Consider the following 20,192-nt stretch of genomic DNA (forward strand, 5'->3'; position numbering starts at 1 on the left):
TTTTATCTTCTCCCGATAAACTCTTCGAATTTCGTAAGTGCGTTCTTAAAAGATGTTCCACACCGCCGAATTCATGATACTTTTTGCGCCTATTTCTACCTCAAATATCAGCGGAATTGTGACGATTTCATGAATTACTTCGGGTGTAATCTTTTGTTATCCACGCACCAGCTAGAATGGTTGAAAATGCGTTCTTTATTTTTCTCCCCATAATCTCTTCGCGTTTCGTACATAAAGGTATACGACACGGCGGAATTCACGATCCTTTTTGCGTCTATTTCTACCTCAGATATCAGCGGGATTGCGATGATTTCATGAATTACTTCGGCTGTAATCTTTTATGATGAACGCGCCAATATGGGTTGAAAATGTGTCCTTTATTTTTTTCTCTTCGCATTTCGTAAATGCGTTCTTAAAAGATATACGCCAAGACCAAAAATCATAATTCTTTTTGCGCCTATTGTCTCCTCAAACTTCAACGGGATTGCGATGATTTTATGAATTATTATTCGGCTATAATCTTTATGATGCACGCGCCAAAACGGGTTGAAAATGTGTCCTGTATTTTTTCCCAATAATCTCTTCACATATCGTATACATGCGTTCTTAAAAGGTAGGCCTATACGACACGGCCGAATTCACGGTCCTTTTAGCGCCTATTTCTACATCAAATATCAGCGGGATTGCGATATTTCATTAATTATTTCGGCTGTAATCTTTTGTGATACACGCGACAGAAGGGTTGAAAATAAGTTCTTTATTTTTCTCCCGATAATCTCTTCACATTTGTGAATGCGTTTTCAAAATTATACACTGCACGCAGGGCCGAATTCGAGATTCTTTTGCGCCTATTATTGTTTACTCAAATTTCAACGGGATTGCGATAATTTCATGAATTACTCTTTGGCTGTAATCTATATGATGCAAGCGCCAAAAGGGGTTGAAAATGTGTACATTATTTTTATCCCGCTAATCTACTACCATTTAGTACATGCGTTGTTAAAAGGTATACGACACGGCCGAATTCACGATCCTTTTTGCGTCTATTTCTACCTCAAATATCAGCAGGATTGTGGCGAATTCATGAATTACTTCGGATGTAATCTTTTGTAATGCACGCACCAGAAGGGTAAAAATGTGTCCTTTATTTTTCTCCCGATAATCTCGTTGCATTTGTGCATGCGTTTTTGATAACCGACACGGCATGCAGGACTGGATTCAAGATCTTTTTTGCGCCTATTTATTTCCTCAAATTTCAACGGGTTTGCGTTGATTTCATGAATTGTTATTCGGCTGTAATCTTTTATGATGCACGCACCAAATTAATATGTCCTTATTTTGTTTTCTCCTCTATAATCTCTTCGCATTTCGTACTTGTATGAGCTTTTGAAAGGTGTACGACGCGGCCGAATTCATGATCCTTTTTGGGACGATTTCTACCTGAAATATGCAAGCGGGACTGCGATGATTAATTCATGATTTTTTTTTTCTCCCTTGTATTATCTCTTTACATTTTTTAAGGGCCGATTTCGTGATCCTTTTTGCGCCTATCTTCATTATGAGACCATTCTGAACGAATAAAAATATTCATTTACTGTATCGCTGAATATAGAATATGTTTTTACTTTTTCTAAAAATCGGCACAAGTAAAAAAGTTCTAACATGTCAACTGCCACGCAGCTGCGAAGCCGGGATCGGATCGATCTTGCGTTAAAAAAAAAAAAAAAAAAAAAAAAATCATGAGTAAAATGACCCAGAAATGCGTGCGCTTCTATCAATGCTTCTTGTCTGGCATGACCGCCGATCGCAAGCAAACGAACAAACAAAACGGGATCGGGGAAACAATCCATGCATTTCAACAGTTACATTGTACCGTACATCCTTTGCATGTATTGCATAGCATGGCAGTGCGTGAGCAGCGCCAATGCGCAAGCGAGCGCGAATAACTGGTCGACTGCTACTGCTCAAAACTAATATACAATTGTATGTTTACTTTACAAATTGCACCGGTAGACATATTCGAAAACTTGCGTAAAACGTGTTGAACAATGCGATATCTTGCATTCTGTTTCTCCCTGATCGGGGCTGATCTTTTTCTTTCTACTGACCCCGCCAATGCTTTTTTTTTTACTGGTCATGTCGGACCGGTAACTTGTGGATTTCCTGAAAAGTTACCGGTCCGACAGTGACTTTTGCCGGTCTTGACCGTCGGACCGGCGCCAGTGTGCAGCCCTGCTTATACATCCGAAGAGTACACCATCTGTTGGTGGCTGTGAGCAAAAGGGCTAACCTCTCTCTCCTCAAACATGTTTAGATATCAAACTGTGAGACTGTGAGTGCCCACGCAGAATCAAGCAAGATTCAACTAGAAAGCATCTCTTGACCATGAATAACCATCCATGACTTAACATACACACTTTTAGGGAACATTATTAAAGTTTGCTTCCACACATATCAAGATAACTTGATAATCATGAAACATGTTTCCTAACATGGCAACTTTAATAAAGGGATGGTATAGTATTGGTGGAGATGAGAATTGAGCTTTTAACTTTTTGCGAGATACCAAGAAAACACTTATGATATAGTACAGAACATACCATTTTAAGAGGAATTCAAAGTTTATTTGATGAAAATCAGGTTTGGAATGACTGAAACATCCAAAAACAAAGTAAAACAAAGCGATCGTAATAAAGTGTGGGTCCCACACTTTATTAGAATCGCTCTTTTTTGGATATCACAGCCATTTCAAAACCAATTTTCATCAAATAAATGTTGAATTCCTCATAGAATTACATGCTCTTTTATATTTCATAAGAGGTTTCTCATTGTCTCACCTAAAAATGCTAGAAACCTGAAATTAGGTCTCAACCTTTAAACCGAGTTTTGCCAGTGTAAAAGGGTTTCATAGACTCACCTCGATGTCAGAGAGATCGGACTTGTCCGAGTCGCTGAGTGTGTCATCATTGCTTGATTCATCATCGCCTGCTTCTGGACATTCAAAAGAGTTGGGGAGTTGGTAAGAGGTGGGTTGTTAAAACAGTTAATGAATTATTCTCATTTTAGCTTAAATCTCGGTCTGCAGACATATGTGTGCAATTTTTGTATGAAACAGCACATATTAGTTTACATCCCATCCCATTTACAATAAATGGCTGTCTTAATATTCACACATCATACCCAAATATTTTCACATAATCTTGATAAATTGTGCTAAAATAGATCATGAATATCATGTGTAATGCAGTCTGTAAGCATGCATATCTATGTAGGATCATATTGAAGTCAGATTTTTAAAGTTATATTAATGTATACAGCTTGTTATACATTTCATGTTTAATGTGTTAATTTTACTGTTATTTTGAATATAATTTGTCAATAATATATCTTTGCTTAGTGTGTATAAAATGAATGATAGTAAAGCATGTAGAGAACATTGATTTGTTATATGCACTATAAAAACTCCACTGTTATTACTATCATTATTAGGTGTTCATCACATTCAGACTTGCCTTAAATGTGACATTGTGTGATCTTCAGGACAAGCTATGATGGATGTCTACAAGAGCAAAGTATACTCAGGTGTCAAGAGACGGAAGAACGCAAACTATTTCAGACTATTCACAAGGCCTCCTTTATTTGATTCCCAACACTCATACACTTTTAATATTGTTTAATTAGCATACATTATACTTTTTCACAATTTATTCATTCTGTCGAGTACATTTAATTTAGTATTGAAATATTCAGGGACAGTGCAGAAAAGCAGCATAACAAGCTCTTGCAGTAAAGTAAAATGTATTTATACGGTGTACTTTCTGCACTTCAGAACTGATTCATCATTATCAATTATTATTGTCATTATCGTCTTTATTATCATTATTATTATTGTTATTATTATTATCATTATTATTATTATTATTGTTATTATTATTATTGTTGTTATTATTTATCATTATTATTATTATTATTATTATTATTATTATTATTATTATTATTATCATCATTGTTGTTGTTGTTGTTGTTGTTGTTGTTGTTGTTGTTATTGTTGTTGTTATTGTTATTATTATTATTATGATGATGATGATCATCATCATCATCACTATCATCATCATAAATGGAAAGATGTGGCTCTAAGGTTCAGCACCAGATGGAACCACCACAACTGCCAGGGAGCTATAGATGGCAAACATGTGGCCATTAAAGAGCCATCAAAATCAGGATCCCTGTACTTCAACTATAAAGGATTTCACAGCATTGTAATAATGGCTGTCTCAGACGCAAGATATAGATTCCTCTATGTGGATGTTGGAGCAGAGGGTGGCACCTCCAATGGAAGAACTTGGAAGCACTGCAACCTGCACAAATCAGTAGATGGGGACAAAGCAGGACTGCCTAAACCAGAGCCAGTCTCGAACGATGACAGGCCAATTCCTACGAAAGACTTTGTTGGTGATGATGCCTTTACTCTAAAACCGTGGCTGATGAAACCCTACTCTCATCAGTCCCAAGTTCACAGAGCGCTCAGCTACAACAAGCCTAAACCCATATTCAACTAGGTCCTGGTCCAAACCTCGCACCACCAAAATCAGCCTAGGTGATTTATGCCTTCACATAAAATAGCACCTAGATTATGGAACTCTGCCATCCAACATCTGTGATAATCGAGTCTTTGAACACATTTAAAATCTACACTTATGACATATTTACAACTTACACTGTATTTAGTAACTATTCTGATACTTAGTAATGCTACATTGTAGTAATCCCATTCCTTCTGTCAATGTTGTGTGTTTTAATTTGTTATCTTTCTAATGCACTTTGAGAGATAGCATAAAGCACTCCTTTATGTAGTTATCATTATTTACTTCAAATAGTATCATTGACCACAGGTTGAGCCATGCCAGGAGGGTCTTGGAACTGCCTTTGGCATCATGGCTTAATACAGGAATACTATATTCAAACATTTTGTCTTATCTCACATTTACATTTTTTTTTTTTCAATTTGTTTATTCCTATAAAGAATTGAGTATATGAATATAAGAACGACCCAAGTCCATGGAAGACCATTTCGAGTAAACTAAAAAAAAACTTCATATCTTTTTTGTTTGTCCAATAATATTCTATTTAACTGTGATGGGATGGCAACATTGTATATACAAATTAGAACATATATTATTATGACAATTAACATTAACATTAATTGTGGAGAGGCCATTTTGTGTGATGGACTTGGGTCGTTCTTTGATTCATATACATGATATTCTGCTATAGAGATGAGAGAAGGACGAGAGAGGGCGCTATAATATGAATGTAAGAATGACCCAAGTCCTTCATTCTTACATTCATATAAGATTTAACTCATTTATTTCAGGCACTTCCGGGGGTAATTAGGATTTATCATTTATACACAAGATGAGTCCATGCATAAGCTACAATTTCCCATGTCAAACTGAATTTGGCCAAAAATTGGACTTGGGTCGTTCTTATATTCATATACTCAATTCTAAAACTATTATATTATTATTATCATACCAGTATATTAAATTTCTACTATTAACTGGAACCTATGACTGCAAACTACAATGTCAATTTCAGGTTCAGATGTTTTCTGACTACACTTCAGCAAAGGCTTGAGACAGTAAACTTCATCATCATGTGTGCCTGACTGATGCACAACTTGATCTTGACTAGATACCCACTGGCAGTAGCAGAGGACCCCATAAGATCCATCTACACATACGATGGTACCTGGGGCATGGAGGGAAAACTGGGATGTATTTCACGGTTTGAGTCCTACATGTATGCATCTGTCATGCAACAACTGCGCAGGAAGTATATGCCCACTTAATGTACAAAGTTTGTGCAACTAATTAATTGCAAACTTAGTCAGTCATGAACTTGTGAACCAAGTGCCACTAGGTCTATGGCACAGACTGGAAAGACTCTTTTGTGCATAGTTCAAGAAAAGTTCACAAAAGTTGCTCATAAATTTAGATGTGCTGAAATTTTGAACAAGTTGAAAATTTCATCATACATTTCAGGCATTGGTAGGCATCCTCCTGCATGTTGCCACGTATATTCTTTGCATTGGCGTGAACTGGTACTTGCCAATGCGCAAACCATGTGTAAAGTAACCCAACAACGTGCAGGTGTCAGGGTAGCTTGAGGCAATCGCCATAAAAAGAGTAAGTAGAATCAAAACGTAAATTTTCCATAAATAATTAGTTCAGCAAAACTCAGCTTTTTAAGAATTTAGGTAATTATCTGCAACATCTCTTCCTAAGATTAGAGGAGTAACAAGTATTTGAAGATATGATGGCTTAAAGCCTTGATGTCAGAGTCAATAGTTATATATTGCTATTAAAAGTAAATCTTCAATCTGTTAAACCCATCACTTCAAAGCTCCACATCACTTCTCAAATGGAGCTGTCGTATGTCCCTTGCCCCCAAAACCACAGCCGAAGAAGGAGTTTTACGCATTAATCCCAGCAAGTAAGTGTATCAAAAGACCGACAAAAGAAAACCTTGATATAATTCCCTCTCTCGCGATCTCTCATCTATCTTTCTTGAGAGACAGGGAGAGGGAGTCGACAGATTAAAATCATCATCTGGTAACCATGGCGACGTTCCTCGACAACATCTCAGAGGATAATTCTGCTTCAGATCTCTAAGCCCCCCCAAAAAAACTGGAGAACCAAGCGGACTCAGTCTCCGCGATTAAAAATTCAGATACAACACTGACAAATAGCTGACAAGTCAGTAGACAGAGATATCACTGAAGAATGTGGGGAAGCCACACTTTGGGAAAATGATTGAAAATTTGTCAACCTTAGAGTCACGACAAATTCTGATTATCTTCAATAAGCTGATTAATCTCTTCCACACTTTTGAAGCTACAGAATCATGGCTGCAAAAAAAACACACAACCAAAACAAACAAACAACAAAACAAATAAAAAAAATCAACAACTGACAATCAGATATTTGCATAATATTTTATTATACATGTTTTCATTTGTATATTCCTTTTTAAATGTTCATTAGATATTCAACGATCTTTATAGTGTCTTGATTGTTTAGTTCAGAGTAACAATGGAGTATACATTTTGATGTCAAATGTAATTATATTTTTATCTTTTTTATATGCTCTTTGACGTCACGTCTTTAAACAGCAACTAGACATTAAATAAAGAAATGAAATGAAATGTAAACCAAAGAGTGACAACTAAAGAGCAGGAAAGTGTGATGAGATCTGCAATGAAATTAAAAGATCCAGAAGCTACATTTTACAAGCAGTGGAATATTGTTTCCCGCAACTCTCACCCAGTGCTCTAATATCAATTCCTGGACTTGGAATGAAATGCCGATATCCCAATGATGCTGTGATAGATGCCTTGCACCACCCGTGATGTTCTCTGTTCATAAAATCACTTTTGCTGATCTTAAATTACTACAACCATGGCTGTCGTGGTGGAGGGATAGAACTCAATACTGACTAGCTGTGAGCTGAGGTCATTGAATCTGTAATCTCTGAGATTTTAAAACTGTCATGGAAGAATTTTTTGACACGCACAAAAAAATAAACAAGCACCAATCTCTTCATTAAAAAAAAAAAAAAAAAAAAAAAATTAAAGGTACACTAAGAATCAAACATTTGTTTTTGTGCTCCTTTTCTTTGTATTTCCACAAGATGTGAGAGTCCAAAAGATAACCAAATATATATTGATATATTTTTACCTTCTTCACTGAGGTCCAACAGTCCCACATCATCATCTTGCATGAAGGCTGGTGTACCAATGATGTATGGTAGAGATCGGTGGGCGTACATATCCTGTAGAAAAGGAGAAAACAAGGTCAAAATCATTAGGACCAATACATACATAAACTTGTGAGATATTACAAATGATACATGAAATCTGACCAGGAAATGAAGAGAGAATAGATTGAATTAATACCATGACTCAAATTGCAGGAACACGGTCAAAATCATCTGGACCAATGCATACACTAAAACTTGTGACAGATTATGAAAGATGCATAAAATCTGACCAAAAAAATGAACAGAGTATAGAGTGGATTGATATAATGACTCGAATTTCAAGAAATCACGAACGATAGTGAAAACTTCATGGCGCCCATACCACAGCTCAGGTTTACGTATCGAAGCAGCTTGGGGCATGATATTACAAAGTTTCTTTTCAGCTCCCCATTACAATCTTTGGCATAATCTTTTCCCACAATGCTCTGACAATTATGAGATATTCAGGATTCTGTTGACAGGAGTGACAAATCTTAAATAGCATGAGATGATCAAACTGTCAAAAGGATATTTCCGGGCATTATTTCCAATGCGGATGACAATCTTCAATACTGTATTAAGCAGTATTTGCTTTCATCAATTCTTTAAACGTGACAGAAACTCTTCCGATTTGTAGAGATTTAGTCTGCATTGTAGCCCACTAAATATAACATATACAAAGTTCAAATATCGCCGTGCAGGCTTCATTAAAATGTCAGTAAAAAACAGACCAAACACAGCCTTCAGACAGAATAACATCAGAACATTCATGCATGATCTGTGAAAAGTTACAGATCATATTTACATACAAACAAGTACAGTCAAGCCTATCTTGCACCTGTCTATAGCAGCCACATGCTGTATATGACCACTAAAAACAAAATACTCCCTTCGAGAGAAAAAACATGTTAAAGTACCTGTCTCTACACTGTAGTGGCCACTTGTCAATGGCCACTTTTTTTTTTCTCCCTTGGGTGGCTGCTATATAGACAGGTTTGACCGTACCACAATGCAACACGTGTTGTGGAAATGTTTGATTACAAATCCAAACATCACTCTTATGACCCTAACCCAATGAAAACATCTGCAAATTCCTGCCTGAAGCAACAGACAGACATAAACACAGATAGACAGACATGAGAGATTCTCACAGAACAACAGCCCACAAAAGATACAGCTGGGGAAACCCTTAACCCGTTGAGGATGAATTGATCTTGCTAAAACACACATTTCCCATAGACGCTTGCCCGAGAATGGGGGACTCATCCTCAGTGGGTTAACTAAGTGGTGAAATTCAAGATGGACTTGTCTGAACATAACAGGGCAGAGGGATCTCCCATTACTACTCCAGTGTTTTGATTAGTGAAGGAGCCGCCTGAGTTAACCACAGTCACAACAGACACAAACAAACACATATATACAATGTATACTCCTCAAATTTGTCTGGCAAGGAAGGGCTTAATCGGTTTCTTCTTTGGAGCTGACAACCCACAAAGATGAACTTGTACATGCAGTGGCAAAGGGACCTTGAGATCTCACTGAAACCCCCGAAACCCGGCAGTTGTGCTTAATTCTTTCATCTGTTTAATCTTGTGCTCTTACCGATTTCAGGGTGGGAAGTGCAGTGTGCTCTAAGTTTGGAATACTTTATTAAAGGACTAACAATGTTTGGAGAACTTAAACAGAAACAAACACACACACACACACACACACACATACACACACAACAACAACAAAAACAGAATGCTGTCAACAATATGGTGGTGTATTTTTTTCGAGCACTTTTGAGGCATATGGAAATTCAGAGAATTTAGTCATGAACAGATACCAAAGTCCCATTTCACAAAGACATCTTCTAATACAACAAATCACAATAATAATTGTAGTTTCCATATCAACAACTACAATACTCAAAGGTGATAGACTGCTAACCAGCTGTTACCATGGCAACTGCGATTATCATATGTTGTAATGGATGTAAGATGCTTCATCATAGAAAAAACAAATAATTGGGTTCATGACACAGCTGTGGAAACTAGCTGGAAATCAAACTGCCCTATTTGTGCTCATTTCTCTTTTCCCTTTAACCTCATTCTCTTTCTCTGTGGAGTGTATCCTCCTTGTTCCCCACACACAACACTCTGTACTTCAGAAATTCAGAGCAAACACAAACCCAAGATCTTGAAATTAATTCAGATTTTCATCTTTAAGTTTAGAAGCCCTGAAATCGGGGATGAGATGTAAATATTTACAATGGCAAACGAAGGCACACATAAAATAGTACAATCTGTATGTAGCATCAATATAAGCAAAGGAAAAAGTATGGGGATGGAATAAGGAGCACAGATTGGGATCCTACCTTTCTATCACATTGTTGGACAAAAGATACACATTTATGTACAGTCAAAACTGCTACTGGAAGCAAATTTCTCACATTTTGTTCACAATCAGTCTGATTTTTGTGTTTTTCTCTCTCATGTTTTATTCAAAGCTTCAGCAGGTACTGTAAAGTGCTGACCACTTTTTTTTTTTTTTTTTTTTTTTTTTTTTTTAGGGGGTGGGGTATTAACCCTCTTGAAAAATTATGAAATGTTTTCTTGGCATGACAGGGCAAGATGGGTTACCCCCCCCCTTGTGTTTTCTTTCATATCATGGTTTGTAAGGAAGGGCAAGTCTGTGGTAAGATCCTCCTTCATATGTTGGTGCTAATGTTCAAGCCCCCCCCACAAAATGTGCAGTGGACGTGATGTTCCCTTCTACTGTCCCTGAAACATGGATGACCTCTTGCAGGTTGTAATGTTACTGTACCAACCAGCAAGCCGGCAAGATCTAGACTTCTTCCCCCCCCCCCCCCCACCTTTGTCTTGTTTTCAGATGGGAGGGGCAATTTGAAGGAATCCAAACATGGGACGCCATGGTGAGTAAGCAAAATTTTGAGACGATAAAGTGACAGATTCTACATACGGTATGTACATTACAAGTAACCCATGTCTACTGGCAATGTTCATTCAATATCTCTCTGCCTGTATGTGAATGATGATTACAGCTTAAAGAGTACTGTAAAGCATGATATTTTTGCGGTATGAAATTTTTGTGAATTCGAGCTGACGACCTTTTTCACGGCATTACATTTTTGCGAATTGCCACTAGCATTCAGAGCATACAGTGTAGGCAAGAACTTTCGCATGCATTTTAATTTCGCAAATCTTGGCTCTCACGAATGGTGAAATTAATAATGCCTCCGGCACCACTTCGTGGCGGAGGCATAAAAATCACTCTAACATTTCTGGCTTTATAGTAGATGTTACAGGCAACATCAAGTGAATGGAATACACCATAGTGTCCTTACTCTGGCAGTATGACTTGAGGTGAGGTGTGTAGTGTATGTTTGTATCAGTAATATACAGGCGCGGTGGAGCACCCCAATTTGCATCTCATTATCGCCCTGTTCTATTTGAATTTCCAACGGGCATCCACGGCTGCCCGAAACTGTGTGCATGAAAAAGTCAAATCTTTACCTTCTCCTTGTGCCGCTATGCGTGCCGCTAGTAAACTCAAACTTCCCACACTATCTAAGTTTTTAAAAACCTTCCTTTTGATGAAAAAATTATGAAATTTGCTGCACTAGAACTTGAGATATTAAAGCGTTTTGAAAATCACCTCTCGCAAAACATGCTCTCTGTTTTTTTCCGACTGGACTATGGCCGGTCTCCAATGTGTCCGAAATTGGCAACATAAGTTTATCAGGCCTCAATCCATATATGGTGAAAGTTTTCGCTTGGTTCCACCTGTACTTTTTGAGAAATCAACATGTTTCTACAGGGTTTGGAATAGAAAATTGTAGTAAGCGAAACAATTGAAAATGACGTCATTTCTTTTCCCGTAATATTGGGCATGCGTGGTACGTGAGATTCAGGATTTCGTGCTCATTGTTGGTTTGCATGTGACGCAGCCAATTTTGCTGAGTGTCGCACGGCGGTGACTGCTGAGCTGCTGCCGCGCACGTTGCATGCAGCAAAGCGTTGTGTGTGCTGTGACATGCAACGCTACAGTCACGCGATTATATATACATGGGACCGACCTGTACGCTTTGCGTCCGTGTCATTTTTGACATCACCTTCTGTTTTTCTCCGACACAACCATGGCCGGGAATATTACGGTATGACATTTAAAAGGCAAGCAGATAAATAAATTTCGGTGTACTTTGTTCGAATGGCGCTTCGGTTCCGCAATCACACTTCGTGAATTTTAGGTTGATTTTCGAGGCATATTTTTGGTAATTTTTCTCGCCAGGTTTTCGCTAAAATTTCACATTTTATCATTGTCAAATCCTTTGATATGTTATATGTGCATATTCGGACATGTTTTCAAATTCAAACTAACTCAATTTTAATCCGAAAATAGGTTTCCTTAAATTGTTATTAGCTTGAGAAGTTGTTTACTTTTTCTCAACTACGCGAGTACATGTTGTTTACTTTATGCAAATGAGGCTCGGCTGCCGATGGATTTCTGCGAGATAATTGGGGTGCTCCACCGCGCCTGTATAAACTGAAAATGACAGCCCACAGAAAATCCTTTCAAAGCACGTTTGTTGGGACTTCACAGAAAGAGGAGCTACCCAGACGTTCTCGCATCAGATGCTCTCCTATTTATAAAAGACCTCAGAAAAATTTAGTGGCACAACAAAAACGACCCACTGCTATACAGAAATATCATAACTCAAAGCTGAGTGAATACAGACTTTGGCCAAGTTCAATCAAAGAGTCTGTGCCAAAAACATGGCAACTTATTTCTCAGATTAAGTCAACGACACTGTCTGTTCTGCCCTTCAAGTTTTAAGAGATTTAACCTTGTGACAAATATGGGCCGATTATTACAAAGAAATTGTAGGTGAAATTGAGGAAGTCATTAGAAATTATGAGGGGAATTTTAGGACCTGCAGCTGCTGCTCATAGTTTGAGAGATATAATTATAATTCACGATCATTTTCCCACGCATCTTGACATTTAAAGCAAGCTTGCTTTCCACCGCAATATCTCATGAACCCTACGAGCAGCTTCGTGGAAGTAGGATATTTCAAGTCATGATGAAATGAATTACCGTATGCGAATGACTGCCAACTCTGGCGGAATCAAATGTGCTTGACATTCATCAATCAACAGGGCATGTTTGATATTACAACTGGGTCACAGGTGCACTTTGATATTAAAAATGGGTCATGGATAGATATGTGTGCTCACAGTAGGTCACAATTGTATAATTTGATATTACAACTGGGTCACAGGTGCACTTTGATATTAAAAATGGGTCATGGATAGATATGTGTGCTCACAGTAGCACTTTAACTCGTTGAGGACAGACTGATTTCGCTACAACAAGCACTTCCCATAGACACCTGCACGAAGTATACTTGGGACTCGTCCTCAACGGGTTAAAAAAGGCAGAAAAGAGTTAGTTAAGGAGATGGAAACTTCACAAGTTTAAAAATGATGGACCATGAATTGCATCATAAGCAGGGCTTGACATTAGCAGTGGCTTGGCAGCCTGGGGACACTGAAAATTGATGTTGGGCCACCAAATTTCTAAAAAGGTTATCTTTTTGTGGCCTAATCGGTCACTTAAACTTCAAAATGGATTGACACTTGTATGTTTTCATTTATTTTTGGCCACTACAAGGTGTATGTTTGTATCTTTTGTGGGTCACCAAAACTTCAGACCTCAATTGTCCTGATACAGGGTTTCACCAAACACACCCACTAAACAGCAGGCCAGGTCTTTATACAATTGTGACCCTAGCAGGAATGACAACCTTGAAAACATCATTGCTGTATTCTGAGGGATGAAATGGCATGTTTTTGGTGGAAAACAGCATTTCTACCCCTTCCTGCAATAGACACATGTAGTAATTGGGAAAAACAGTATTTTCCACGAAACATGCACTATTTTTGCTCCAAAAAAAGGAATACAAAATACTGCAAAAAAAAAGTAGCAATTGGCCTATCTGCCCTTGTGAAGGATCACTATTCAAGATGCGAAAACACAGGTTTCAACCAACACATCATTTGTTTGTTTGTTTGTTTTTTCTTGGGGGGAGGGGGGGTTCCAAACCATCAACCATCTCTCTCCCATTTTTTTTCTAACTCCCGTCTTTCTTTTCCACTCCTGGTATCTCCTCCTGGGGCGTCTTCCTGCCAGCATCGGTCTTGACAGGCCCTAATTAAGTCAGGGGGACGCCGAAACCACGGGTGTCATCGGCCGCTAATTGACGCCCCCTAACGACGTGCTGAGGGACGTCATGATCGTGTGGTGCTACGGGAAATTTTCTGAAGGTAGAGTCAACTCCCACGGAGCCAAACAGCCATCAGTGTGCTCAAGCATTTCCTAATGAGATATTGAGGTAAGCCTGGAGGGAAAAGTCATGCCATCTTTCACTCCCGTTGTACCAGATGGAAGGGGTACCATGAGAACACCTCACGCAACATGTGGCTTTACTACGATGTACATTGTCATGTGTCTCTACAGGTCTTTAAAGGACAAGTTCACCTTCATTAACATAAGGATTGAGAGAATGTCGCAATATGAGTAGAACACATCATTGAAAGTTTGAGGAAAAACGGACAATCCGTTCAAAAGTTATGAAGTTTTGAAGTTTTGTGCAGTCACTGCTGGATGAGAAGACTACTGCAGTGTATGATGTCACATGCGTACAATATAAGGAAAATATAAAGAGAATTTCACACAATTTCATCTTTTGAAAAAAGTACACATTCCCATGACTCGTTACTGACATATGTTATGGGTAATATTATTCCCATTGCCTTTAGAAAGAGGCAAGTCAAGTGCTCTTTTATTATGCGAAAAAAGTGAAAATATGTTGAATTTTCTTTACATTTTCTTTATACTGTTGTACTCATATGACATCACGAGCCTAAGTAGTCTCCTCATCCAGCAGTTCCAACACAAAAGTTTCAAAAATTCATAACTTTTGCATCGATTGTCCAATTTTCCTCAAACTTTCATTGATGTGTTCTACTAATATTGCTGCGTTCTCTTAATCCTTATGTTAATGAAGGTGAACTTGTCCTTTAACCTGTTGAAGATGAGCAGATCTTCCTGTATCACACACTTCTTCCCATAGTATGTTTGGTACTAGTCTTCAATGGGTTAAAGGGACTATTCAAATGCAAATGCATGCTGACTTGTATTGATTCATGATACCTTGTCATTTATCTATTCTTATTTTATTTCATCAATGGTTTAAAAAGCAACTACCATGGCAGCCGATAGGCTGAATTGAAGTAAATTGCACAGTGACACAACATATCAATATCACACACAATTTGTTTACAAAATAAATGACATCATAAAACAACATAATTTGTTATGTGGCCAAAAATACATATAATATGGGCCTTATACTTTATAGTAATATTTCTACTGTTATAATCACATCAGTACTTAAGTAATGATTGACAGATGATATCACTGACAGAATCTTGGTTTAGAAGGTCTATATTTTTTGGCGTATCCAAGCAATCTGTAATAAATAATAGAAAATTATTATGAAACATATGACACATATTTAGATATTCCTTTGGCCACATAATTGATAATCACAGTATTATGAATCAACACCAGTCAACAGGCATTTACTAATCAATTACATACATAGTTCCTTCAAGAACTCATCAATGCATCATAACAGCAAACATACTATAGAATTTGAAATGCCTCAGACATCATTTTTTTTTTTTCATCAAAAATGAAAATTTGTGCCTAGTCTCTGAATGAACTGATCATTCCCGGATCCTGGCCATTGTTGGCACAATACACGTTCAGCACGAACAACACGAAACATGACTGCTTCTTCCTCCCCTTTGTGCCGGCGGTATTACACGACAGAACAATTAAATGTAATGACACGTCAATTGGGAAAACAGGTGAATGATGACAATGTGATGTAGGAGATAAGTGGATGTGACATCACACACAAAAGAGCAAGCACTGAGCGTCCTTCACTTGGAGAGATAGCATCGCACTTAATAAGGACTCCAGCAAAAATATCTGATTTGGCTCTTAAATAATTACACATAGATCGACATTTAAGTTTTTTTTTTTTTCATACGAGATAGCTATCAGTCTCATATTACCGTAAAATGACTATCTCAATGGCATACTTCATTTGAGTGAAAGATTACATGATATATATAAAGACAGAAATAATGATAATGACAATAACCAAAGACAGGCATTAAGTGCACTTTAAAGGGAAAGGGAACAATTTCTAAAACCTCCACACACAGTCTCAGGCTCATGTGTATAAAGTGATTTATTAAATCACAAAGTAAAACAACTCACACCCCCCCACAAAAAACAAGACAAAATGTGCCATGCTAGGAATTTAGATGAGATTTTTAAGGGGAAGGGGAAAGCCAAAACAGAGGATAGAGCTAAAGGTTATCCAACACTAGACAGGACACTCTCCCATCCCAGGTATTAAAATGAAACTGAAAGTTCGACAAGACCTTGACCAGAGATATGACAGGGCGATACGCACCGACACAACTGGCTGTGGATTCAAGCATCACTGTCACTGTGAATGAGGCAGCTACCTTGCTACACAGTGATGACAAACGTCATAAAAGTTAACCCTATAAATCCATTGGGGTGAGTCAATGTCTCTACAAATCCATTACAGCTACAAGTACCAAGTATATCATCCCACAAACAGACCACTCTGAAGAGATGGATTTGGAGATTTACTGTTAATGCTTGTTTAATCATACTGTTTTCCTGAAACGACTCATAGAATATTGGACAAGGAGACGCTAATACGCAATAAGCAGAGACTATGCATCAAGCAACAGTTAATACAGGTCTCTTCAGCCAGATTGATGAGGCATTGATAACTATTGGAAATAATACATACAGATGGGATCATATATGTAATACCATTGGATTTTATGGTGACTTACTATTAATACTATTCTGTGGTAATGTTAAATGATTTTGAAATATTAGCTAACAAGTCCAGAATACTGTCTGGATATAGCAAAGTCATCAAAAAGCTGTTTTCTAAAATCAAAATCTGATGACATCTGAATGCCACAGGGGATCAACAAAACAGCTTTGGCCTAAATCAAAATATCCTGCAATCATAACCCATGGAGCCCGAGCACGTACATGTACAGTGTATTCTATAAAACACTTAATATTTTGGAGAGTTTACTCATATGCTGGCTTTCCTCAACTAATCAGTTTTCACAGATTACTTAGTGAAGGGGGGACTCCAAAACCTGTAACCACCATTGCCAGCCTGCAAAAATGTCCGATATATCCACTTTACAACTGTACCCATGGGCGGATCCAGAAATTTCGTTAAGGGGAGGCGCCTTTAAGAAAATTAAAGGGGGCGCATGAGCCCCCTCCCCCATTTTTTTCTTTTTATGTGTAATTCTTTTGTTTTAACAAAAAAAATGCACCCCCTCTGGATCCGCCACTGGTATCACTGGACTGATCACCTGTTAGTGGGATCATGGGACCTATGTCTATAGGTCCATGGAAGGATGTCCCCCAGCCTGAAGGGGACAGCTTGATTTCACTCACTGGATAGTTTCAATTTCACCCAACAGGCCGTGAACAACAGGAAATTAGCGTGACGTCAAGACACTTTGACCTTTGGGAAGGTGGTGGTGGTGGTGGTGGGGGGGGGGGGGTAGGGGTTAGGATGAGGGGCAAGGGTGTCCTTAAATCTCTGTCTCTTTCTGTATATTTTTTGTTGTTGTGTGTTCCTTCAAAATTCTTCCCCAAACTTGGCCATTCATCAGGCGAGTCTTCTCATCTTTGCTTTATACTCAACAATCTCTTGCTGTGTGATTTGTTTCAAATATAACTCATCCATCCCTTCATCTTTGTCTCCACCTGTCAATCCTCCTCTTATCACCTTCCTTCATTCACTTGTTGTGGTGGGGTGGCTGACCTCATCACGAGGGGATTCATGCGGTTGGGGCTCATCTCCTCCTTCAAGGTTTCGGTGCTACATTTGTAGCATCAAAAGTGCTCCTTAATTGATCATAATGACCACAAAAAAACAAAAAAAAAATCCTCTCGCTTACGTGTGTCTCGCAGACGTTGGTCAGAGATAAAATGAGATGAGAACAAAGATACATCGAGAAACAATGCATACTCCACAGGCGTAGCTTCTTTGTGACCCGTTCTGACATCATATCGACCGTGACCTATTCTGACATCACATCATCTAAAGGGAGATTTGACATCAGCGTTTCCGTGGTGACGTGACTAAGACACAGCATGCAGCTGTTGTATTGTTTAGCCTCTATCACTATAATAAAGTCTTTTAAGATTGTGCGATATGAGTCTTGGTGGACTTTGGGTCTCTTTTGCTATTGATATTCTTGAATAGAGTATGAAGCATTTCACATCAGCAATAAAATGGCATAGTTGAAAGTTGAATCTTTTTTTTTTCATAATTCAATTAATCATTATTTTTGTTCTCTTTTTTCCTGTGTTTGATTGCACAGCCTCACATAAAAAGTCTTATTTACCTCCAAATTGCAAATGAGTAGAAAAAAAAAAAAGATCATAAGCTTGTACAATGGTTTTTAAATGGACCCATTTCCATCCTCCTGTCTAACAAATAATACCTAGCACACACAAAAAAAGGGAAACTATTTGTACAACCAGTGTAATGTGCTTTACTGGAGAAAGCTACTATTTTTCCTCAAACCAAAAGTAAAAGAAAAAGCCTACTTGTCTCGTAATTATCTTTTGCAAATCAAACGTGGCAGTGTGCCAAGCACAATCACTGAGTCTAGGTGCCGCCATGGTTACATAACCGAAGCCTACCTGCAAATTTGCGATACAGTGACAGTTTGTAAATCCTCGACAACCACCTGTTCCAAAAGAGATATGCTCATAACTTGTCACTCTTTGATACCCTCTTCCATCAAGTCCGTACCCCTTGGAGTTTTTTTTGTTTTTTGTCTGATGTCTATTTTTTTTTTCCTTCAAAATTTGCAGGGTAATGCTGGCACTTGCCTGCCATTTGCTTCATGGTATCATATCAGCTATGACATGCTCTGCTGTGTGGATGGATGACACACGCAAAAAATGAATGGCATGCGCACGGCTGGTCGCTGCACTATGAATATCTTTAATTCTACCACAGAAATGCTGCCTTATAACCTTTAGTCAATGCTGAGCAGCACAGGGAACTTGGATGAGAAGTGTTCTGTCCCAGATACTTGAATAAGATTCGATCAAATCTTACATCAACAAATCTGACAAACACACGCATTACTCAGTGTGAATGATAAACCAGAGACAACAAAAGAAAGCACTGTTACATCGTGGTCACCAGTCCTGGCTGAGTCAGGAGGTGCTGACGTATTCAGTAACAATATGAATTCAACCCCCTTGACATTCACCAAGCCTTTCAAATTCTAACTTAGAGCTTTTGCAATTTGGTACAAACATTAATGGTTATACTAGTTGGCATCATGTTAAGATTTAAAAAACACAGCTTTAAAAGGTGGACTCTTTCAAGAGAGAATCATTCTTTAAAAAAATGTCTCTTTCAGACTTGCCTGCTGTTCATTTAGGATGGAAAAACTTGGCCTGTTAAGGATAAGCTGATCTTGATACAACACGCATTGCCCATAAACACCTGCCCGAGTACACTCGGGACAAGTCTTCATCGGGCTTGATAAAAGACACAGCATAGTCAAGTTTTAAGATCATCACACTCTACAGAGCCAGCAAGCCACCCTGTACAGGACAAATATTGTAGTAAAACAAATGAAAGACAGACAAGTGTGCTTCTGCCTCCTCGGAGCACGGCGGCCCCAGAGATCTCGATAACAAGCGCATCCTCATTTGAGAAGGAGGTCAGAGACTGCGAACACCACATCTTCTGTGGTGCGTTCAGATCGCTGCTCTGCATCTGCCAACAAAAGAATACATCCTACTAGCAGACATCTCGAAAACATCCTCTTTTTCTGACTGCCTTATCTCTTGCCCATCATCGATGAGAAGGCTGAAGGGAAATTGGATTCATAAGGGTAAAGCAGGCTCTGCTGAATCTTTAATGTCAAAAGAATCTGCGATTGACTCTTGAAATCGACTTGCAGACTAAAGACATTTTTCTCTTCCTCATTCAAAAGCAGCTTTCAATGAAATATAATGCACACCATCAAATACCTGGGACAAATTAAAGGCCTTTGGATATCCCTTGAACATCATGACAAAGGTCAGAAAAATGAACTTTGCATTGCAGAACATCTATTCAACATCAGTCTACATGCCACAACATTCAAATGTTTGTTTTGCTCCCCAGCACTCAAAAGAAATTCTGAGGTAACTCAAAAATATCA

At 38.3% G+C, this 20,192-nt stretch overlaps 1 protein-coding gene across 1 annotated transcript in view; it reads right to left on the reverse strand.

The window, feature by feature from the left end:
* Nucleotides 1-20,192, reverse strand: part of LOC140232194 (uncharacterized) — a 170,877-nt gene that overhangs the window by 102,444 nt on the left and 48,241 nt on the right. Inside the window, exons 6-7 of the mRNA XM_072312332.1 lie at nt 7,740-7,833; nt 2,918-2,991 (exon numbers count right to left, since the gene is read on the reverse strand). Coding sequence (XP_072168433.1) covers nt 2,918-2,991; nt 7,740-7,833 — 168 coding nt within the window. The remainder of the gene's footprint in view (nt 1-2,917; nt 2,992-7,739; nt 7,834-20,192) is intronic.

Source organism: Diadema setosum, chromosome 8 (genome assembly GCF_964275005.1).
Source record: "Diadema setosum chromosome 8, eeDiaSeto1, whole genome shotgun sequence".
NCBI lineage: Eukaryota > Metazoa > Echinodermata > Echinoidea > Diadematoida > Diadematidae > Diadema > Diadema setosum.